Below are 25,248 nucleotides of genomic sequence, written 5' to 3' on the forward strand. Positions count from 1 at the left end.
GACGACCCTCAAGTTTTGAGAAGATTTTCCTGGGTTAAAAAGTAGTCTTATATGCCAGAAAATACAGTACTTTAAATCAATGCTACTCAAAACATTTAATCCTTGGGACCTTACTTTTCATCTACATGCAGACATCTCCCGCCCCATGTAATAATAATGTAGGAAATGAATACAAATAGTTAGCTTGTTTAGTGTGCACATTTTCATTTACAGTGGACCCTTGTTATACGCTGGGGTTTGGTTCCAAGATCCCCCGTGTATAACAAAATCCGTGTATGCTCAAGTCCCATTAAATGTAATGACATCGCAAAATGGTGTCTCTTATAAGAAATAGAAAATCAAGGTTTGATATTTGAAATTTATACTTTTTTGGAACATTTTCAAACCGTGGGTGCTTGAATCCATGTATAAAAAATCCGTGTATAAGAAGGGCCAACTGTACATGTTATGCATATTCATGTTTTAACATTTTATAAGGAAACAACCTCATTCAAAATAGAACAGTTAGGTTTAAATAAATTCAATATTTAACTCAACATGTAAATTTTACATGTTAAAAAGTTTGGGAGGAGAAGGAGTGATCAGCGCTTCCAAATCTTGCCCCTCCCAAGCAATTCTCACATACTCTTTGGTGGCCCCAACCCACCATTTGAGAATCACTGCTTTAAACCATATTAGTCGCTCTGTTTTATGTTGTTTTATTTACATATGTATTTTTACTGTTTGTTTCATGGTTGAAACAAAAATGGCTTTGATGCAGTAGGACCCCCTCCCCCTCACCTCAATCCGTGAATTCATTTTCTGGTGTTTCAGTTGCCTGCAGTACGGAAATATTACAGTAATTTGTTTGCAGATTTTGCTGCAGTATATAAACCACTCAACCCCCCACAGAATGTCTGTGTGTGTCATAACTTGGCTTCTGTGTCACCACAAATGGGGCTAACTGAGGCTGCATCCAGGCCCAAGAGGTGGCCAAAAATGGGGCAAGCATCAGCCAAGAACACCAAGAAGCACAACCAGCAGTAACCTTTTTCCCCTACCGTCCTCCACCTCTCTCACCTAGCACAAACCTGGCTCCTAAATGAATGCATTTTTCTGCTCTCCTTCTTTTCTCCTTTTTCACTACCACCTCACCTCAGTAACTTCAGCAACAGGTTGCTATTCATGGGACCATTTCTGGATTAGGACAGACGTCTGGCAGGAAGAGGTAAAAGAGGGTGGTATGTGGCGAGCCTTCCCGCCACTTCACCAACATTGGCCTTTGTTTCCCATGGATGATTGGCCCCTCATCTGTCTTCTCACAAGACAGCTGTATATATAGGGTACTGTACTACAGATAGGGTTTGGCATTATCTGTGGTTTCAGCCATCCACAAGATAGGCTTGGAACATATCCTTCATGGATAAAGGGGTCTTACAGTATTTTGATTGTATAATCATCTTGGTACCGTTTTCTGTGAAGAAAGTCATAATAAACATACAGTAGTTTGCTGTGATGTCCCAGTTGATAAATATTAGTTAGCTTTAACCTTCTAAACTAGAATCAGATACCATGATTTTGTAGTCAGTTTCATTCTGTGCAGAGGGCAAGTTTTGCGTGATTCTTAGCAGAAAGTGTTTGGCTTAATTCATGTATAGCTCCAAGAAGTTATATCTGTTTAGTCTTTTGCAAATGCTGTTGAAAATGCCTGCTGTTTATAGAGATTTTAGTGAATGTTTTAGCTGGGAATGATGGAATTATTGTGGAACTATTAATTTAAAATGTTGTGAAGATATTGAAGAAGAATTAGAGACAAGATGGAACCTATGAGACACCATAGTATAAATAGCCATGTTTCTAACCAATATTGTCCTAGCACTGACTTCTGGGGTTGACTTTCACAGTAAGAATAATCCCCCCCCCCCCCACAGAATAGCAAACCTAAGAGTTGTGTTTGTTTATCTAACTTTTTGAGAGCTATAGATGCAGTTGCATTATAAACTGCCTGAGGGATTCAGGAAATTGTAGTGCAAAAAAGTAATTTTTCCAGGTTCTACCCAGGACAATAATAACATGCTGAAATCTTGTTTATGGCTGGGGGGCAGGGAAGAATCATAGAATGATAGACTCATATAGTTGGAAGAGACCACAAGCACCATCCAGCCCAACCCCCTGCCATCCAGGAATGCCAATCAAAGCTCTCTTGATAGATGGCCATACAATCTCTGTTTAAAAGCCTCCAAAGGAGACTCCACCACACTCAGAGGGAGTTATGTTCCACTGCCGAACATCTCTTTGACACTGTCAACTCTTTAACAAGCCAATACCCACATATATTTTTTCTATACCAGTAGATATAGAAGGCTGATCCATCTCATGCTTCTGCCTTGTTTGCCTTTTTATAGTTGGTGCTCTTCTTAAAAATTATGTCAGAAATCTAGTGGCAGTTCTGCTTAGCTGACAACAAATAAGTATCATTTCTGAATATTTAAGCAGTTAGATTATATAAAACAGGCAGGATCTCAGTCTCTCAACACCATTATGAACAAGCTATTCAATTTTGTTCTTGTTGTATGTGTTCATTAATTGATTTGAGTAAATGGCCTTGGGAAGGACTTAACAAGTAGAAATACTATATTTTTTGAGAACCATGGGGAGATGAGAAAATGAAATTGGCCAAGGAAAAACCTGGAATATTTTCAGAGAGACGTCAGAAAATAAAAGTAATACAGGATTGTGCAGAATTCATAATTTTAATTTTCTGTTAATGGATCCAGAATTATCACTTTGTCTTAATCACACACTGTTAATTGTGTGGGTTTTCTGCAGCAGTTTCACAATATTCTATAAAGCAAGTGGGGAAACTGGGATTGAAAAATCATTCTCCTCTTCTGTGGTTTCTGGTATTAATGCATTCCTCTTCCAGCTATCCTAGAATATGTTGGTAAATATATGACTACAAAACTAGCCTCTATAGGTAGAACTCTGTTCAGATTTCATGCCAAAGCATCTATTTCCTACCTTCCTTTTATTTTTACCTGTTTGGTTGGTAGGAAGCGGTGAATTTTGATACTGCAGATGCTTGAATAATTTTGCAAAATCTGTTCCGAACTAAAATCATAGAATCCTAGAGTTCAAAGAGATCACAAGGGCCATTCAGTCCAATCCCCTGCCATGCAGGTATACACAATCAAAACACCCCCAACAGACGGCTATCCAGCCTCTGTTTAAAGACCAGGAGGGAGACTCCACTGCGCTCCAAGGGAGTGTGTTCTACTGTCTAACAGCTCTTAACATCAGGAATTCGTTCTTAATATTTAGGTGGAATCTCTTTCCCTGTAGCTTGCATCCATTGTTCCGTGTCCTATTCTCTGGAGCAGCAGAAAACAAGTTTGCACCATTCTTAGTATGACATTCCTTCAGATATTTAAACATGGCTATCATGTCAACTCTTAAATTTCTCTTCTCTTGGTTAAACATACCCAGCTTCCTAAGCTGCTCCTCATGTGGCATAGTTTCCAGACCTTCCAGAACTAACTTTGTTTGTTCCTCCCAGACTTATATGCAGATTAAAATTTAGTGAACTCCAATGTTTTCCTCTTCCCAAATGTTTTGATGAAGTTGTTAGCACCAAAATAAAAGAAAGAAATACCAAAATAGAAATGCATATGCTTTATGAAAAATATATTTTTGAAATGTTTATTTAAATGTGAATTTCATGCAGATTTTAAAAAGAAGCTCACTGACTAATGTAGAAATGTTTTAAAGAAACAAGATAGTTCAGAAAGGACTCTACACATTGCAGACTTTCAGTTGGTGGAAAGATCTTTAATACAGGGGGCCCTCATTCACTGGGGTTAGGGACACAGGACTCCAGTTAAAATGGAAAAACCACAATAAAAACCACTGTTGTTTTTTTTAACCCAAGAGAACACCTTTCTAGGAATCTCTAGATCCTCCAATGCAACTCTGTGGTCAACATCTGCCAGAGGTTGACTATGGAATCATGCTGGAGGACCTACAAATGCCTAGAGGAGTGTTTTCTCTAGAAATCTCTAGATCCTCCTTCATAATTCTATGTTCAGCTTCAAACCAAATTGTGCTGGAAGACTTAGAGATTCCTAGAGAGAACTTTTTAATAAAATCCAGGAAACTCAAATCCACAAATGTGGAGAGCCGACTGGATGGCCTTAAAACATATGATGCCTGAACAACCAAGAATGTCAACTCACCTCTACAGTAACATTATTTAGAAACATTCTTTCTATTTCAATCCATTCTCAAATGTTACTTGTGTCAAATGTTTGATATAATCACCAAAAAATGTCCTTGATGTATTTGGCTAATAGTATTAGGTCTGCTATATATCAAAATAAAATCCAGCTAAATTTAACCCACTTTAAATTGCACTGATTTCACTGGGCAACATGTGCTTAAGGCTCCCTTCACAACCAGTAATCCTTATATTGTTTTGCCCAATTCCAGCATGAACCACATTTGTTTCTTCCGTGCAGGAAAAGGAACAGTAAAAATGTATCCCATTTTTGATGTTCCACAAAAGCCAGTTTATATTTGGCTTTTCTGTTGCCAACCTTAATTTAATCTGTAAACAACTGCATTTGGACTCCTTATCTTGGACTGTGTGAGACAATGAGTTTCAGATATGCAAATTAATGGAAAAGAGTAATGTGTGCCAGTTAATTTCCATGTCACAGTTGCAAGAAATTGCAAATTATGCCTGGTTGTATTTGCATATAATCTTGTTAAAAGAGTATGACTCTTATCACCTTCTAGATTCCCACAGTGGATACTATTTCTTAAATGGAGAAGGTGCCCAGCAACCGTGTTCATTATTACCACACATGAGCAGCACCCTTGAGATCAGCATGAGTCTGTTGTACTGCTGTTAGTGACATTGACAACTCAAAACTTCAGTGTTTTCACACTTCAGTTATTCTCTACAGCTTTCTAAATAATATGATTATGCAAAATATAGGAATTAAAAACATTTTAATCTTTCTTTTGAAGTAAGTTTATCATATTTATTATTTGTTGCCACACATGTAATGCCTTCTAGAGGTTCCTCTCAGGAAAATTGTTTCGTATTAATCCAGAATGTAAAAAGTCTCAGGCCTCATTCTGCATGGATTTAATGCAATTAGCTGTCATATGTTTGTCTTCAGTTCAAAAGTCAATTCTTGAGGAAAATTCTTCAACACATATCTGCATGATCTGATCTGTGTCATAACTTGGCTTCTGTGTCACCACAAATGGGGCTAACTGAGGCTGCATCCAGGCCCAAGAGGTGGCCAAAAATGGGGCAAGCATCAGCCAAGAACAACTACACTACCATTGGAAGAACAGCCACAAAGCTTGTAAGATTCCAAATTGGTGTTTTGTTTTTGCAGAGAAAAGATAATTTATTTATTTCATTTATATCCTGCTTTTCTCTCAAAACATGGGACTCAGAACAGCTCCCCAAAAAGTTAAAAGCATAGGTTGAGACATTAAAATATAGTGGATCCTTGTTATCCACTAGGGTTTGGTCCTAGGACCCCGTGTGGATAACAAAATCTGACAATACAGTGGCATAGCGAAATGGTGTCCCTTATGTAAAATGGAAAATTAAAGTTTGCTATTTGGAATTTATACTTTTTTTGAATACTTTCAAACCGTGGGTGCTTGACTTCATGGATAAAAAATCCGTGGATAGGGAGGACCAAATAAGTTGTAATACTTTATTAAACAAATTTGAATTAAAGGCAGTTTAAAATACATTATGAAAAATACATAATCATTAATTAAAATTCCATTTCTCTAATACTGTCTCCTACCTATTTTCCATTTCAAAATTGCTAGAGGATGAACTTGAGAACTGCTTTTTGGAGAGCTGGGATCCTACTTCTGATTCCAGGATTTGGATTGCTTTATACATTTAACACTCACTGTACAAGGAACTGATTATGAGGGCTTGTTATCATTGTGTGTCTTCAAATTGTTTCTGACTTATGGTGACCCTAAGGCGAATCTGTCACAGTATTCTGTGAGGCTGAGAGTATGACTTGCCCAACATTACCCAGTGGGTTTCTGTGGTCAAGCAGGGATTCGAGCCCTGGACTCCTAAGTCATAATCCAATGCTCAAACCACTCCATCTGTGCTTACATTTGAAAAATAGTTAGAAATATTTTGAGGCTGAAAGACTGAAGCAAGGCAATAGTATAATTTAGTTTTTGTACTGTTTTGTTTTTTGGTCTTTTGTTAATCACTTTAAAGGATTCAACAACTGGATAAAATGACAGAGGAGAATTTCCTTGTACTCCTGTTGTCACTAGGATTTTGTTGAGAAGCAAATCTGTGGTAACACCAGTGTGCACAAAGTATTTTTGGACAGTATTACAGAAATACAAGGCAGAGCAATATTCTCCAGTTCTTGTTGTTGTTGTTGTTGTTGTTGTTGTTGTTGTTATGTTTATTTATACTCCGCCTTCCTCCCAGAACCGGGACTCAAGGCTGCTGTACTCAGGTATAGGGACTCAAGGTTTGCCTCTTCTTCTTTTGACAGTTGCCTACTTTTCTTAAAATGTGTATCACTAAATGCCACATTATTCTGCTCATGAGCAACTGTGTCAGATTGGCACAATTACTAGCCCCAAACAGATTTTTTTGGTATAATGGTATAATCTGCACTGGAAAAATAATGGACCTGCTTTAACTGCCATGGTTCGATGCTATGAAATTCTAGGGATTGTAGTTTTGTGAAATATTTAGCCTTCTCTGTCAGATAGCTCTGGTGTTACAACAAATTATAAATCCCATGATTCCAAAGCATTGAGCCATGGCAGTTAAAGTGGTGTCAAACTGCATTATTTCTGCAATGCAAATGCAGCCTTAGTATTGTCTCCCTTCAATTATCTGTACTCTAGCATCAACACCTGTCAGTCATTGCTGTGGATGATACAGTCTATGCTAAGCATGGCTACTTCAAGCTGCACTGAATCATTTCCAAACAGCTCAGTACATCATCATTTGTTTACTCCTTACTTTGAAACATTTTAAATACAAATTACACACACACACACATATATAGAAAGAGAGAGATACTGAGTCAATTATTTAATATAATTAAAAAGTAGTCACCAAGAAGGGTCTCTCTCGTGTCCTTACCAAACACTCCTGTCCTGGTGATGGGACGGAGAGAAACCTTTCCCCTGAAAATCTTAAAACCTGAGCAGGCTTATATATGGAGTTATGGTATTACAACCGCTAAAATCCCCATTCTGAGAAGTCTGTTGCTTTCATTGAGTTTGTACAGGAGACAACTGGATATGGATTTGGGGATATGTGTATGAAAGCAACAGCTTAGTGGTCAGATGAAACAGATAGTATTGTGAACTATTTCAAAACAAAAGTTGGGACTCAAAATTTTCAGTCCACATCTTATTAAGCACGTGTTCTTTGACATATCCCAAATTGCATTGCAGAACCAGGAAAAGTCATTGGATGAGGATTTCAGTTATTATGGATGCTAGTTGAGTGGTCAGAATGGTTTAGGATTGCTTGGCATATCAGAGAGGTTTTTAAAAAGCAAAGAAAAAGGATTTACAATAAATTATGTGGAATTCAAATTTGGTGCAGTAAAGCATGCAGCATACCCAGATTTTTAAGAAGTGCAATAAATCCTTGGAAAATAGAAAGAGTGGCTGATTTTGAAGAAAAAAATTTACAGCATTGTTCCTTATATTTTTAAGCCATTCAGTACATGAACGATGAATAGTGGTATTGAAGAATTCACAGCTTATTGTTTTGACTTCTGATATCCATGCCAAGATCTTCTTGGATGTAAGTTAGGATTTCATGTCCCCTATGACAACAAAATGCCTATCTCAATCTGTAACAAACTAAAACCATTTAACTGGGTACATGCTGAACCTGGTGTTGTGCAGATGACCAAAAATGATGATTTGTGGTTGAAATAGATCGCTTCCTGGTCAGGTTTTGGTGAACCTAAATAGGAATCGGGTTTACTCTTTCTGCACAGGACAGTATTCTTGGAGACGTGAGAGTAGCCTCCTGTGTGCTTGGGTGTTCCTACTCATAGCTTCTTAAAAGCTTTCCAGATGGGTCTTTGGAGATGCTAATGCTTTTCATAGGGAGGGATTGCTTCCCATCTATCTAAAGGAGGCTATAGTGAGGTTGTTCCTAAAGGGTTAAATATAATGTATAATTGTCATTGTAGGATCTGTTTCCTTTTGGATGGTTTCTCTCACTTCCAGTCTTTCTTTGATTTAAATGATTGTTTAGATCCATTACAATCTACCTGTTTTAGTATTGAACTATCCTGGTTGCTGTTGATAGTGGATGTTCTGCACTAAGAAACGAATGTGGCGAGTGCTACTCTCTAGAATTTTCTAATCTTTTTGGTAACTTTCACTGCCAACAACCATGAGCCACTTGGTGAAGGTAGCCATATTAAATACTGTTTTTGCAATGGTTGAACACATTGGCATTGGCAGATTGCTGTTCCGTCCTGAGGCGTCTGGCCTTCAGAGTGCTACAAGGTTCAATTTTGTGTTGCATGCTTGTCAATAAATATGTGAAATTTCTAGGGTGAAGCTGTCTGGAGGCTTAGACTGAAATATCATCATGGCACATGGACACAGTTCTCTTTCTCTCCTAGCATGTCAGTAGAAGTGATAAATCAGTGTAGGAGTAGATGTACCTAAAAAAACAGACATTATTTGTAAACAATTCTGATAATTCAATAATTGCCTGAACCTTTTTCTGAGTAGGAGAGCTTGAAGGTAGTTTTAGACTTACTGTTTCCTGAACATTCTGGTGGCAGCAGTGGCCAGCAGTGCCTTTCAACACTGTTTCAGCAGGCTCATGACGTGCCACCTTCCTAGAAGGAAGAAGAGACTGGAAATCAGTGCCATGCTTTCAGTACTTCCAGAGTAGGCTATTGTGGTATTCTATATATAGACCTTCAATAATAACATAAAATTTATTAGAATCAAAATGTGCCTGCCAGACTACAGTCTGGCAACTGTCAGTCAGACCATGTAACTGATCCTGAACCAACTTCACTGGCGGCATATTTCTTTCTAGGTTCAGTTTAAAATGCTGGTTTGGGCATAAAAATCATAAATGGTCTTGAATCTGATTATGTTGAGGACCATCTCATGTATAAATAACTAGCCAGGCTTTGAGAGAAGTAAGGAGACTGGAGAGCATGTCATGGTTGGGTAGGCAGAATGCCACTGTCATTCTGAATGTGACACAAGCCCACAAAAGACAGAGTTTGGAGAGGGGAGATGGATTACAAGTACCAGAATGGCTGGTGGGGATGATGCCCTGACTAAAAAGTAAATTATCCCAAGCTCTGTTCACCCATGAAGTAAAACAAGTTCACCATCCTCACTTTAAAATCAGATTAGGAGCCCTTCCTCTCAGTACTTGGGTCACTGCCAAGTGAACATGTGGTAGATGTGGAATATTCTGCTTGTGGAGGTCCATCATACTCCCTCTTGCCTTTTCATGGTAAATGGAAAGCCTCCCTTTTTCACAGGTTTTTGTAATTACTGATGTTGATACTATATTATATTTTAGATAGCTTTGTATAGCTTATTTATTATTATATTTCAAATGCTTTTGGATATTTATTCCTTATGATATTCAACTGTTTTGAGTGTTACAAATGTAAGAGAACAGTGAACAAGTAAGTGAATGATTCATCTGTCATCCCAACAGGTATTATCTGCCTAGTATGCCTACTTTTCCTCATTATTCAGCTCACTGATGCTGCTTTTGGTAACTTGCGTCTTCTGTCCGCTCTGTCTTTCAATACTGAATATGCATTTGTAGCTACAAATGCATATTCAGTATTGAAAGACAGAGCGGACAGAAGACACTAGTTACCAAAAGCAGCATCAATGAGCTGAATAATGAGGAAAAGGAGGTACAGGCTGCTGATATGAATGTTAGAGCAATGGCTTTGAAACTGCACCAGGAACCTTGGAATTCTCTAGTGACAAGATCAGCGGTGGCAGCACACCCAAAGTGATTGTGCACTACTCCCAGTCTTTCCCTGAAATGTACAGCTACCGAGGAATTCACTGTCATTTCACATATTCAGAGGTGTTGTCCATGCATCAGAATAGAATAAAATACAAAAAGCACAAAAGAGCAATATCAAAATGCAGAAAATACATTATGCAGGCTTTCAAAGCTTCACTGGCTTCTTCATTATGCAAAGATGTTAAAAATCACACAGGAAAAGAAAAGTGACATTGTTAAAGTCACAGACCCACATTTTGTCTTGGATGTTATTTCAGTTGTCAGTTAAGACATTCTAAGCTAGAGGCATATCAATGCAGGTAGAGGCCACTCTCCTTGGCCATGTAGGGACCAGGAACAAGAAGCTATAAAAGGTAATAAAATTCCAACTACATTAGCAACAGAAAAGTAACTTCCCATGCATAACCTCCCTCATTTCACATGTAGGTGGTGATGAGTCTTAGTAGGTATGGTGTAAATGTTGATGTTTCTCTAAAATGTGGGGAGGCTGCTACACAGATGAGTTATACGAAAAGGTTTTCTTAAAGTTCAAAAATCTCACTGGCTTAGAAAATTGATTGAGATTGCTAAAAGCCTCAAATTCATACAACAGAACAGGGGTAGGCAACCTTTTTGAGCCGGGGGCCGGGTTGCTGTCCCTCAGACAACTGGGGGGGCCGAAGCCAAAAAATAAATAATTAAATAATTTTAAAAAAATTTAAATAAATAAATAAACCGGGACAAATGTAGGACAACATTTTCAAATGGTGGACACTTTCTTTAAAAAAGTGGAGGACACGCAAAAAAATTTGCTGATTTTTTAAAAAATGTTAACATAAATGCATGTTTCTGAGGCGTTTATAGACAATTGCCCCCCTTGCCCCTGCACGCGAGAGGCCAAAGGCCCCGGCGGCAATCGGCGGCAGGACCGGGATGGGGCCGGTCCCAAGGCCTCGCTGGGCCGCATCCGGCCCGCGGGCCGCAGGTTGCCTACCCCTGCAACAGAATATGATGTTAGTTGTCCGTAGTATTAAGTATTTCTTTTGTGACAGAGCTTGGATGTCTGTGTCAGAATAGATGCAGTGAAAAAACAATAGCCTTTCATTTGATCCATATTAGACCAGTGTCATGATTTAAAATTTCCAGTGGAGGGAAACCTAGAGCAAAGTAAAAATGTGTCAAATAATGCATCTGCCAATGGCCTACATCTCACATTTCCTAGCAATTACCTTGCTGCAAGTGGATTGGTATGCCCCCCCCACCCAGTTGTCTGCCTTGGAAACTATTGGGAGCTGATATTGACAGCAAAAAATGTTGTTGTTCATAAACAAGGATGGCTGAGAGAAACATCTTTGTGTAGCACAACAAGACACAGATACTACTCTGTCATAAAAATGCATGCCTTCTTGCCCCCATGCCTACCCAGATCGCCTTAGAAGAAACTAACCTCTGCTTAGAAAAACATGCATCTAAAGCATTCAGACTAGGATTCTGACAGAAACAAGATGTGGGCTGCACGCAAATGCATGTTTACCTGAGCACAGCTCTCATCAGCCCATTTGGATATTACTATGAATAGGAAAGCATAGATTGGGTTACAAAGATGTTAAAAATGCAGAATTGTTCCAGGCATAACACTATCCAGAGTCAGACATCCATCATGTCCGGAAAATTCAAGACAAGACACACTCCAAAGAGGAGAATTATTTTCCTTATTTTTATTACTATAATTATAAGATGGTTTTATTCGGTGTCTTTGTTTTCAAGCTATTTTTACTTGACAGTGTTAAGAAGCGAGGCATCTGTAAAAGCTTCCATACGCTCCCTCATACAGAGGGTGGATGGAAAAATCCGTGTTTTATGTTACATAATATGTTTGTTTATTCATTGAATTTATATCCCACCTTTCTCCTTGCACAGAACCCAGATGAGTTTGCATCCAATTTAAAACACAGTACAGTTAAAAAAATTATTAGTATAAAAAAATTAAAAATTAAACAGTTCTGGTAAAAACACAAAGTGAAAACCATTTAAAACACATTTAAAGCATCATGGCAAAGAATAAAAGTCCTATTAAAAGCTCCGTCTGCCACATTAATTATTCTTTGAAAATAAAGAGTTTTGCCTCTTAGGGAAAAAGTAGAAGGGGGTAACTGAGCTGCTCATGGGAGCTGCTGAGAAGGCTGTCACCCATGTCCTTACCAAATGTGAGAGCTTTAAAGGTCATGACCATTATTTTGAATTCTGCCCAGAAACAGGCCAGTAGCCAGTGAAACTGTTTTCAACAAGGGAGATATGTATTCCTTCTAACCAGCTCCTGCCAACAGCCTGGCCGCAACATTTTGGATGCACTGAAGTTTCCAAACAGTTTCCATAGTCAGCTTCATATCTAGTGAATAACAGTAACTCACCTTGGATGTAATGCTACCATGGACAGATCTGACATCTCTGGAAATGAGCATAGATAGTGTAGTAACTTTAGCTGTGCAAACTTTAGCTGTTGCTGAAATCTGGGCCTTGGGGCTCAGGGTTGCATCTAGCAAGGTACAGCAAAGCCACAAACCTGAAATTTCAAGGGGAGTGTAATCTCACCCAATAGAGGCTGAATCCCTGATGTCCCTTACTCCTGGCCAAGAGCACCTTTGTTTTGTCTGGGTTAAGCTTCAATTTATTCATAATTATCCAGTCCATTACTGGCAGAAGAGGGTGATCTAGCACCTAAACAGTGTTCTTGCAGTTAGAAAGGAGAGAGAGTTGGGCATCATCAATGTTTAGATAAGAAACAGCTTGTGGGACAAAACCAAGCCTGAGAGACACCCCCCCCCCCCAGCCAACACCCAGGGTGTAGAAGAGTAATCTTCCAGTACCACCTTCTGATTTCTCCCCTCCAACAAGCATTGTAACCACTTTAAACAGTGCCCCAAAGTCCTATCCCACAGAAATGGTCCAGAAGGATACTGTTGTTGGCAATATTAAAATGATTGAATATTGTTGTCATAATCCATCCTGTTGTAGCATAGTGAACAAAATCATAACAGCAATTCCTAAGAAATCAGGAATGTTACCAAAAGATCAGTAGATGTTGGTAGATGACAGTGGTCCTAGTAGACCTCATGATTTTTAGTGAGATAAAAAGTAAAAATATTGGGCAATTTTCAATTGTCATGATGCTTCCAAAATGCATGGGAATAATTCATATATCCTGTAATATCACATGAGAAGTGTGCAAAAACACATATGTTCATTCTATGAATTTCAACAAAGTATCCAAGTATTCTCTTAGATTTCTGAAATGCTTTATTTTAAAGAAGTCAGTCTCGTTATTGGTGGCTTTAAAAATAAATGAAGTCCTGATTTTAAAGTCACTGAATCAGTCAGAAGCTGGGAGCGGGGATGTATAACTCTATACAACTCATACAACAACACCTACGTTTCTGTCTACTCCTACATAGCCCTTGAAGTTCCATTCACCTCCTGCTTGACTTTTATAGTGTTGATATTAGAATGATCCAATACCTACGATGTTGTTAAAAATGGTAATAAACTATTGTTATTTTTAATGATACAGCCATGTTAGTCTGTAGGTTTGGTATATAGAGAGTTCTTGTATCAGTTTTGAGACTAACTGAAATAAAGAAATTGGCAACATGAGCTTTTGTAGACTTAGGTCTACTTCCTCAGATGCATTTGGTCCAAAGCAGTTAGTCTCAAAGATGCTGTAAGATCTCTCTACATGTTGTTTTTGTTGACCATGAATGGAGTTCAAATAGTACATCTGAATTTATTAAGGGTATTTTTATATTTTGCATATTAGTTCATAGAATTGTGCCTTTTCATTTGTAGTCACAGTTTTCATGATGAAGCAGCATATGTGGCACTAATAGAAGAGAACTGGGGCATCCAGCTTATCTCTAAAATAAACATACTTCAGTATTACATACTGATTTGTTTTAGGATAGGCATGATTCTTAAAAGAAATGTCACTTCATGTTTCTTGTGAAATCAAGAAACAAGTAGTATAATATCTGTCCAATAAATCAGTCCAACCAGAATTTTGTGTAATGTGGGGGTTTTGTTAACTTAGACTTTTTAAGGTTCAATTTAGCAGAAGAAACCTGAATTAAATAAAATTCCTCTAAATTAACTTAATTGTAAAAACCTTCAAACCATTCAGGTTATGTGATAGTAGTGATGTTTATATGCATTTGTTCATTTTTTTAAATAAAAAGTTCTGCATAAGCTAACAATAGTAGTGACCTGGATTAAACTTGTCTCCTTAATTAATTTTACTTCACTCTCTTTATTTGTATGCATTAATGTATATTTAATATGATGTAGTGCAGTCAGGAGCTTGGAATGAAAAGGGAGGTATAATAAGAGGGCTCTTAATCATGGTTCTTAGTGAAAGTAGAGGTTGAATAGACAGGCAAATGATTCACACACAAACACTCTGGTTCTTCCGGAAGTAAAGTTTTGTGCCTAGAGTGATCATTTGATCCAGCATATTCCCCATCAAGCATTTCTTGATTCTGTACAGTCTTGAGTCCTGCAGCAATTGCAGCCTGGTTTACCACAATCAGTTGATGTTCAGAAGATGACAATGTAACCAGAGTCTTTTACAGGTTGATCTAGATATAGCCAGTTTTAAGTAACCAGATACTTAACTTTTAAAAAGGATATAACCATAGGGATGATTTGGTACTTTTCTCCAGGTAGACCTGCTGGATTTACACTGATAGTCAAAAGTAGCCAGGAATCTTAAGAGAAAAAATGGATTAGATCCTGATACTCTGAATGCCTACTTAAAGAATTTCTTAATGAATTTTGCTATTAAATTATGGAAGGTGGAACTTCCCTGAAATATTGCCGTTCATAACCAAGCTTAAAGATAAGTTATCCTGTTGAGAGCTACAGGCAGCCTGGAACTCGAAACCTTCATGCTGGAGTGGAAAGAATCTTTTTCTTCTTTGTTATTTTTCTACAGCCATTCCTGTTGTCCTACATAGTACCAGAGGCTTGGTTGTAGTTTTAGACTGGGGTGTTGTGCAACTATTTGGGTTGGGGAGCATTCTGGAGAGGGAGAGGAGAATATCCTTTTTACTATCTTTCACAGAACAGTTTAGTTCAGCAAGAAGTCATTCAACATCACAGCATGGATCTCCCCAATTCAGGAAGATTTCAAAATTTGTTGAATATTTATGCAGACTAATTTTTACTTTCTCTCTTCATTATGTTTCCTTTGTTTCCCATTACGTTTCACCTCAACATTCATTCACTCTGAAAGTTAAGTTAGTTGCCAGGTTTTGCTATGTGAGGGCAGAGCTTCTTGTCGTGCGCACGCGTGTGCACACACATGCAAACAAGTGTACTCCTTTGTATCTAAGGAGAACTTCATGCAGAGGCTACTGTTTTCTTTATAGTTGATCTATTTTGCTTCCATGCTGATAGACAGTGAACTACCTGAAATTTCCATTGAGAAGAGGTTTGTGAAATTTCAGAGAAAACAAGGCATTGTATTTGCCTGATATTGTGTTTTGTTCCTGTGCTAAACATCAGTCAGATCTATCTGGGAAAGTGTGCAGTTGTTTGAAAATGGATAGCCAGAGGGTCCCTTTCCTGTCTCTTCTAATCCATCTTTAGCTTTGTTACTACAGTTTGACTTGATGTTCTATCAAGGATGATGGTGCAGGTTTTCAATTGACTTAACCTTGACATTAATATTTTACATTACTAAATTTTAGTTCCATCATTTCAGTAAATCAGTTATATGTGCCCATCTAATTAACTATCCAATCAGTAAAAATAATACTTCAAATTATTACAGTACATTTCATCAGAAGATCCAGAGCGATATACAGGGTTTGTTTAAATCAGTAATATTGGAGTTTCATGCATCAGTGACTAAGCTACTGAGATTGTCTGGCTTGCCCCAAGGTCAACTGTTATGCCAGTGTCAATGCTGGCAGGAAAACCCTGGAATTTCTTTACAAAATTGCAATGAATATATATGTAGATGTTTGTTGAAATCTTGTTGATTAGTCTAACTAATATAGACCCATTGAATCAATTGCTGAATTCATCACATAGGTAGATCCCATTGATTCAGTACATCATCTCTACTTGGGACTAATAAAAGGATTTAGGTCATCATTTCCTCTTCTGTGTTTAATTAAGGGCTGAGCAGATGGGCCAGGATAGCATGGGCTGAGCTCACCTGGATTGGTCCCTGGGTTGGCACGGGAATGGGCAGATGTTCCCACATTCTTCCCTACACCAGCCTGGGACAAGGACAGGTGCACGCTCCTTACTTTGCTGCAACCTGCTTTGCCACAGCAGGAGTTTCCTGGAAACTCTACAGGAAACCCAGACTGTTTACTTAGCCCCCACTCCTTCTTTACCTTGCGTCATTCTGACTAAGAAGCCGCACAGTTGCTGCATCTGATGCAGAAACAGGACACCTGGTTGCATCCGCATGGCCAGACACCCCATTCCCACACCAGGCACAACGACTGGGGGATTTCTCAGTCAGAGCAATACACAATAAGGTAAAGAGTGGGTGGGGGCCATGTAAACAGCTAGGGTTTGCTATGGAGTTTCCAGGAAACTCTGTGGCAAACCAGGGGTTATAATACCCCGGGGAAATGGTTGTTTTCCCTGGTATCAAGCCAGATATGTGTCTAGTCTACCAGGATCAGGCCCGAGGGGTGCCTGGACTCTTGTTTGCTTGAAAACCAAACCAAAAATTTTAGTTGATAATCTTATTTGTAATCAACTTATCCACTGAGTAACACGTAAATAAATTTGGCTTATTTTTGGAATCTCAATATTAGCTGTCTAATTTCAGCATGTGAAGGAAGTATAGAAAAGCAAGAATAAAAACTCATTATTGGAAGGAAAGAACCTTTTAAAAAATTATTGCATTATAATAATATATATTTAAATCAAAATTATACATGTTTTAAAATTACAGACAAGTCTAGAGTCTGTAAAAAGGGACTTCATTTTTTCCTCATGGAAAATAGAATATATTTTAGATTCGGATTAATTATATAACACGCCTTTCTAAAATTATTTCTTTCAAAATTGTTTTAACATAGTACAGTCTTGGGGTCTCTGGGAAAACCATCAGAAATTCCCTTCCAAGACTTGGAGACAGATGTCCAATCTCAGAGGAGGAAATCTTATCCCTCCCTGACCCCCTGGAAACATCACTGTCCCTCACCCCTCCAGTGAGGCAGGAAAAGAGGACCATATCATATGTTGTATGGCGATCCAGAGCATGGCTGTGCTCTATTTAGATTTCAAAAAAATGGCCAGTTGAAGAGTTGGTCTAAATAAATTCCCTCATACCATTTACAATGGGAGGGTAGTTGTTTTTTAAAAGAAAAAGAAGAATGTTGAATACTTTTCATCCCTCTGTTCTACCTTTCTGCCTTGCCATAAGATTATCCTGGTACTATTTCATGACACAGATCCTGCAGAATACAAGGTTTAGCTCAGTGAGTTTCCCACGGTGACGAATCACAAACCTAACTTGATCCAGTCAAAAGAGGTAGTCCGTCACCAAAACTCCACATTTGTAAGCAATATATATATATAGGACAGCAACAGTCAGTTTCCAAGTCAGTACTTGAAAGATTCCAGAAACAGGTTCTGTCAGACCTTTGTCAGATACCACTTATGCAACAAGAAGTGGATAGCATCACAGAAACCTCCAAGGAAGGTAGAGTTGAAAGCCATGAAGCTATATGTTGCTCCAACAATTGGCAGATTGAGCTTTATGAATGATTTGAGCTTCCTCACATCTGTAATTCCTCTTGCACAGTGCATGAGGTTTCTGTCCTAAAGAGTACATGTTTGCATTTAAAGCCTTGGATTCTGGCAGCATAGAGAGGCAACTGTGGTATGATGGTGGGATTGGAATCAGCCTTCAGAATCTGAGGATAACAGTGCTGCCTCCTCTGGAGGTGGTGGAAGCTGGTGTGGTCTATGGGCTCTTTTGCAGTCTGAGGCACTGAAGAGGAAAGGATGCAGAGATGTGCTTCCATGTCCACATCCTTTCCTGAGTTTAAAGGTCTATTTCAGAGCCTTCTCATAAGAAGCATGAGAACCCTGACTCATGATAGCAGCACCAACTTTTGAACTCTTTGTACTATGTTCAGTTATATCTTGAATTAAGAAGATGACTTTTGAGCCCTCATAGCAATCAAAGATAGGATTTTCACTTGTTAACTCTTATAATTGTTACATCTCCTATTCAAAATAAATTACTCATGTTTCTTTTTCTTTATGTAACCCCCTAAATAAAATGGTTATCTTGCAGATGAATATCTTCAGCTGTTCGTTAATAACCATAGAGCACATATTGCAACAAGAAAATTCATGTATACTTTTCAGCAAAATATATCCATGTTGCAATCACTCCTTCAGAACATAATGGTTTCTAATTTAGTGATAAGGTTCTATTTGATCATCATGTGCTGTTAGGACCAAGTCCATCAGAGTCTTTAGTGCAAATAATAAAAATCCTGTTACTGTTTTTCAAAGAATTGTTCATTTTTACAAGTGAATGGATGCTTTAAATAGGTTTCAGGAAATGAAAACAGATATGTAGAACGTATTGACAGTTTTTTTTCCAATTCTCTTTTGCAAATTTTGTCAATTTCTTTCCTGTCATTAGATTCCGAAGTTGGTTAGGTATGGTAGATAGGCCCATATTTTATTAAAGCTCTCCTCTTTTGTGAGATCAGCCTGGGTTTCATTCCCACTGGGGAAAATTGCATTCAGCAGTGTGAATATGAAACATTAAAAACTGACTATTTATAGAGACAATTTAAATCCTTTCAATGGTGTTTTATAACTTGCTCAAAAGGGTAGCTGCCTTGAAGAAAATCCATACAATGTCTTAAAAACCGGGGCTAAAAATTTCATTTTAACATTTGTTTTGATTCAAATCCAAAAGAGTTAAAAAAAAAACTGGGAATAATTATGAGCTTGTCATTGGTAAACTTTGCTAATCCTAAATAGCAGAGGTTATTACCACAATATGAACAAAATGAGGACTGGCCAAAGAGATGGAAATGAGGGAAAGTTTCTCTGTAAAAGTGTGTGCATATGTGTCTTCAACTCATCTGACCACTTATGGCAGTCCCTTGAATTTTGTCAGATGTGGTTTTGCCAATTCCTTCCTCTGAAATATTGTATAACCTACAGTACCTGGTTGGCATTCCTTAGTGGTCTTCCAAATACTAACCAGCACTGTCCCTGCTTAGCTTCCAAGATCAGACAGGATCTGGTGCCCTTAAGGTATTTAGGCCTCTCTAAACATAGTAACAACATAAAGCCTAGATCCAATTGCTAATTCCACCTAAGAGTAGACACATTGAATCAATGAAATTCGCATAAATGTTGTTTTGTCAGTTGGTTTAATAGTTCTTTGCCTGTTTGGAATAGCAGTTGCATTTAGCAGGGCTAAATCTATTTGTACTCAGGCTATGTGAACAAGTCATACAATTTTTAGTTGCCTGGTTACCTACCTTTTAACTGATCTCTTGATTAAATTGAAATTTGCTTATAGAAGAAATTTAGTAAATGAAAGCTGTCACTTCTTGTTGGAAAGAAAGGATGTATTTATTTCCCCCTTTTTTCTATTAATCACAGACATTGAACCAAGATCGCTTTAAAAACAAGCAAATATTCTTTCAATTTCCAACCTTGCTAGATTTATCATTGTTTTTTACCAATAATCAATCCAAGCTTTAGCTGATTAATTTCTAAATTAAACCTTGTAGTATTAATTTACTTTTTATATGTATGTGAAATATTCAGGTAATCAGACGTTTGTCTCATGGCAGCTTCCAAATTGAGGTGAATCTATAGTTCATCTTTTTGAATCACTCTGTTTGTATAAATAATAGCTACTGCAAGCAATAGAAGTGCTTTTGGAATATTGCCCTGGATTCATTCCAGTTGTATTTTTAACAATGCTTCTGAAGCTGAATTTTGCAACATTGTAAGATTTTGATTTATTCAGTTTAGTTATTCACTTTATACTCCCACCTTTCTCCTCAGATGGGACCCAAGGTGATTAAGACTACCTGTGCATTACTGCTATTTATTTTTTGCTAAACATATTAGTTTCAGTTCTGATAGAAACCTCAGTGTCTTGTAATTGGACTTTTCAAAACTGCAATCCTGTTGCTGGTTATGTCCTCTCTTTTGAACTTGACTTAGAAGCATGAATTTATATTCATATTAAATGTTTGTAGCCTAAGTTTTATATTACAGAAAGTATTTATAGTCCAACATTTTTCTTGAATTTCCAACATTTTGTGGGGCCTTGTCCTTCTTTGCTCATGACCTCCATTTTTTTGCACATGTCTTGACATTTTGTAGGGCCTTGTCCTCCTTTGTGCTTGGTCAGCCAAGCATCCTCCTTTTCCACATGCTACCTTCGGCCCAGAAGGAATTTCAGAATGTCCTCCATTTGGAGCATGACTTAAGAAGCATGCATTTACATTCATATTATGTATTTCTAGCTTTTCTTTGGTCATGGCCTACTACATTATTTCTTGAATGTCCAACGTTTTGCGGTGCCTTGTCCTCCTTTGCGGTTAGGACTACAACTGGTCACCTTGTCCAGCAGGACTTTAAAATCAAGATTTGAATAAATTAGATGGGCCAGAATTAGCAACAAGAGGAAGCCATGATGCTCATTTGGGCTCCCAAATTAGCTAGCTAAATTTAGCCAAGGGAGAGGCAGTCAAGGATGTTTCCAGATTTGTGCTATGCGCTGTTTCCACTCCCCATTGGCACACAACACAAAACATACACACCCCATTCCACCACATGCCACACAGAGGGTGGGGAGCTGGCACAAGAGCCTTTTAGAAGCAAAAGTTTCTATCTGTTGTGTGTCCTCTTTGGAGAGTCAATGAGGCATGAGGTGTCTGGCCTTCTAGGCAGAGTTGCACTCACTGCCCCACACAACACACAAATGTAGATATTCCCATGTTATCCACGCTGTTTCTTGCAATGGCATTTAAAGCAGGGTGACCAAACAGAGTAGGACAAGGCACCACAAAATGGAAGGCAGTCAAGAACAACGTAGGACTTTAAAAAACACTTAATATGAAACTTAAGTTAAAAAGACTTAATATAGATAAAAATTCCTGCTTCTTTGTCATGCTCCTGGACAAAAGGCTGAAATGCAGGATGTGTCCTGGAAACGGAGGACGTCTGGTTGCCTAACCAGAAAGGAAGAAAAGTTACCTGGTGGTGTACTGGTTTGAGTGTTGGACTGTTAGTCTGGAGACCAGGGTCCAATTCCCTCTTGACTATATGAAACCCAGTGGGTGACCTTGGACAAGTCACACTCTCTCGGCTTCAGGGGACAGCAATGGCAAACATCTTCTGATGAAACGTGCCCAGAAAAGCTCTAGAGAGGGTCCCCAAAATGACTTAAAAGCATGCAGCACACAGCCCTCCTTGTTGCAGCTTGGTATTCCTTGGGAGAACCAGGCCACCGCAAAAAGCCAGCCCAGCCACACAAGCCTCCCCGCCCCTTTTTCCTATGGCTGCCACAGTAGGCACACGTGCCATGTGTTCACCAATACAACCATAAAGTGACTGACTTCTAGAAGATTATTATTTATTTATTAAATGCTCCATTTCTCTTTCTCCTTCACAATGCAATTTTAAAAACAATTAAAATAGTCACAATTAAAACAATATAAAATTATTTTAAAATTTACAAAAGTAAAAAAATAATTAATAGGCTATCCCATGTCCTCACCAAGCAAGCCTGTGATGGTGACAGGACCAAGAGAAAGCATTCCCCTGAACATATTAGTGTTCTTGCGGGTTTGTATGGGGAGATATAGTCTTTCTGATAGTCCTAAGCCATATAGGGTTTTATAGATCATGACCAGTACTTTGAATTGTGCCTGGAAACATACTAGCAGCCAGTGAAGCTGTTTCAATAAGGGAGTTATATTCTCTCTATAACTGGACTGGTCAGCATTCTGCGTTTGTTTCCAAAGGCATCCCCATGTAGAAGGTGTTTCAGTAGTCCAAACAGGATGTAATTAAGGCATGTGTCACTGTAGCAGATCGGATGTCTCAAGTAATGGGCACAACTAGTGCACTAGTTTTAGCTGTGTAACTGTTTATATATCTTGCTTGCCTCACAAATGCACAGATCTGGAGATTAGTCCATGTCAAGTACTTTGAAAGAGATTATACCTTTTCACTAAGTGTTGTTTCCCAAACCATGTCAGGTGTAGTCTTTTAAAAGGCTGTGTCAGATATCTGCCTTTTTTGATTAATGTTAAGACTTTCAGAGTCCATTGTTTATTTTAACATTTAAAATAACAGCATCTTATACATGCTTTGTACAATCTGTGATATAGCACTGATGTATTTTCTTCTTTTTCAGGAGTCTAATGTGCTAATTGCTGCTAACAGCCAAGGTACAATTAAGGTAAAGTAATCTACAGTGTTCATGTTTGAAAAACTGGCCATTAGTAACAGAAAGGTCACAGAAAATCTGAAGAGGTTTTCCAGGAGATCCACCTTATTGTAGAATATAGATGTTTATAATTAAAAATGACTTTCTTGGAAATGCTTACAGAACTGAAGATTTGATATATTCAGTTATGAAAAAAATTCAGAATGTAAGTGGATTCTAATGCTTACTGTGCCTGATAGCATACTGATATTTCCATGTTTCTGTTATGATGCATACAATGATTTCATGATCTCTAACACCTGTAGTTTTTTAAAGAAGCAAAGTATAAGGTTCTCTACCTTTTGCGTCTTTTATGGTGCTTATTTCCCTGCAGTGTAAATCACAGCTATTCCCACATTCTGTGACATATAGTCAACAATCAATTGTTGAATGGTGAGTCTAATTGTAGGTAAATCTCATTGATTCAGCAGGTCTGTTTTTGTTAGGATTAACAACAGGATTTTGTCCATTGTCAATATGCACTTTCCCCAATTCACTTTGCTTTTGATCTATTTCTCAGCAGGAAGTTTGTGTTCCATTGCCTTAGTGAGCTCTTTTGTGTCCTTTCTGGACTTAGGTGTTTTGTCTTGCTTCTGTATTTCCAATTTCATTTCATCTTTCTCCTACCTAGTGTAATAACTTCAGCAGCTGATAGATAATAGAGCTTTAAGAATATTTGCTTCATCTCTATCATTGTAATCAATAGATTCCAGCTGCTTGATTATGTGCATGTTGTATTCACCTCAGTGTTGTGTTTCAAGTCAACAACAAATGTTCAATTGTAGCTATCTGACTTAGTCTTGAAAATAACATGTGACCCAAAAAATAACCAGAAATAGGCTTCAAATGTCTGCTGAATAAAATATAAAGTGGAGAGGGGAACAGAGTTAAAAGCTAGAGGAGTTAGCCAGATAACCATTTGTTTTTCTGTTAGCCAACAGCAGATCAGTCAAAGCTAAAACTGATTTAGGTGAGAAGCTTTGAGACTGCCCAAAAACTTGGTGTAATTTGCTTTTGTTTTTAAGCACTGTTCAAATTTGTCCGCACCTTGCCTCTTTGTAATGGGACTAACTTCAGTATTACCGCTGTGCCGGAAGAAGCCGCACCACACCCCAGAAAGAATAATGGGGCGTGCACCTATGGCACGCATGCTGCCGCGCCACCACAAACATTGGCTTTAATGGGTCTCGAGCATACACAGAATTTCCCTTACACGGGGGGCGGGTCCAGAACAGATCCCCCGCATAATAGAAGGGACCAGTGTACTACTTCCATGCTCTGGCATTTTTTGCCCTAAAGAGCAGTTTGGATCAGTAATTGCATTGAAAGAGGGGATGACTCTCCTCCTACTTCCCATTCCATACACGTTGCTGTCTGAAAAACAAATATGTCTACTTCCATTCTATCTCATTTGGCTCTAAGCTACATATTTATTCATAGAGAAGAAGAAGTATCTCATCCCCATATATTAATTGTTTTCTTCTTTTCTTTTAACCAGGTTCTGGAGCTGGTATGAAAGGTGTTCTGTCTCTTAAAGCTTTGAATACTTGATTCTGCTTTCATCTGAGATGCTCAGTGAGGCACAGAACTGAAGCTAACTTGCTCTTCCTTCTTAGAGTGGTCATATTTTGAAGAGTTTCTTTTCATTATGGACACTATTAGGTCATCTTGGTACTTGGAATTACCAGTGGAATCAGTACCATCAACATTAATTCCACAGACTTTGCTGCTGCTGACTCTGTTGCTTATCTAATTTTTATGATGGGGGGAGGATAAATGGGTTCTTTTAAATAAAAGCTGATACTGAAAAAATAATGATGAAACTTCATTGAGCCACACAAGGAAATGAGATATACTTTTGTTGATAAGCATGATTCAAGGTTTGCCCTTGTAGCAGGACTATGTACAAGGGCTGTGCTTTGGAGTTACCCTCTTGATTACTGTTTCTAAGTTTTTTTCATCATTTTCACCAGAGAAGAAGAAGCTCACATCACAACTGGAATACCTTGAGCATGTGTCTTCTGATCTGAGGCCCCCAAGTAAACTTTGTTTTAGCCCTGTTGGTTTTTATTTGTAGAATGATCTGTGTATTCAGGCGAGTTTACCATGTAAAAGATTGGCACCCTCTCTTCAATCTAATAAATATTTTGTCTATCCTGATGTGAAAGGACCACTTCTAAGGGCATACAGACAACTTGATCTCCAGGTTCCTAGACTTAACTTCTCCTGACTGCCAACTAAGTAAGAATGCTGTCTGTGATGCAGACGGGGAGACTGGAAGCAGATCTGACACTGCTTACTTGTTCTCCCATAGTCCACCAAACTGTCAATAAATAATGACTATTTGTCTCTTTCATTCTGAGTTGTACTGGAATTGTTCAACTGGAGTTAAAAGCAACAATGCCTATTCACACATGATCCAGTTTGTTCACCCTCAACCACCCCATCCCCAATCTGTGTCACTTGTAGAAGCCCAGCATTTTCAGTGTTGTAATATATTTGAGAAACAGGTTATGGTAACCTTATTTTTTAATAAACATGCATACATTTAGTTGTACAAGTGGAGAGAATGGGGAAATAAACTGTGATTCCAAATACTTCATATTGTTAATTTGTCATCCAGTAAGTAAAGGCTTGTTTGTGGGGAAGGATTTTCCCTCTTTGTACTGGATACAGTAGTAATTCTGTTGCCATGGCTTGGAAGATT

The 25,248-nt window shown here is 38.2% G+C and overlaps 1 protein-coding gene across 2 annotated transcripts in view; it reads left to right on the forward strand.

The window, feature by feature from the left end:
- COP1 (COP1 E3 ubiquitin ligase) overlaps window positions 1-24,897 on the forward strand; it is a 144,458-nt gene extending 119,561 nt beyond the window's left edge. For both annotated transcript variants that reach the window (XM_089515966.1, XM_089515967.1), the window contains exons 19-20: window positions 22,470-22,514; window positions 24,040-24,897. In XM_089515966.1, the coding sequence (XP_089372092.1) occupies window positions 22,470-22,514; window positions 24,040-24,057 (63 nt within the window). In that variant the 3' untranslated portion in view covers window positions 24,058-24,897. The remainder of the gene's footprint in view (window positions 1-22,469; window positions 22,515-24,039) is intronic.
- Window positions 24,898-25,248: the final 351 nt, after the last annotated feature.

This window comes from Sceloporus occidentalis, unplaced genomic scaffold, assembly GCF_023333645.1.
Source record: "Sceloporus occidentalis isolate IW3139 unplaced genomic scaffold, rSceOcc1.0.p SCAF_3, whole genome shotgun sequence".
Taxonomy (NCBI): domain Eukaryota; kingdom Metazoa; phylum Chordata; class Lepidosauria; order Squamata; family Phrynosomatidae; genus Sceloporus; species Sceloporus occidentalis.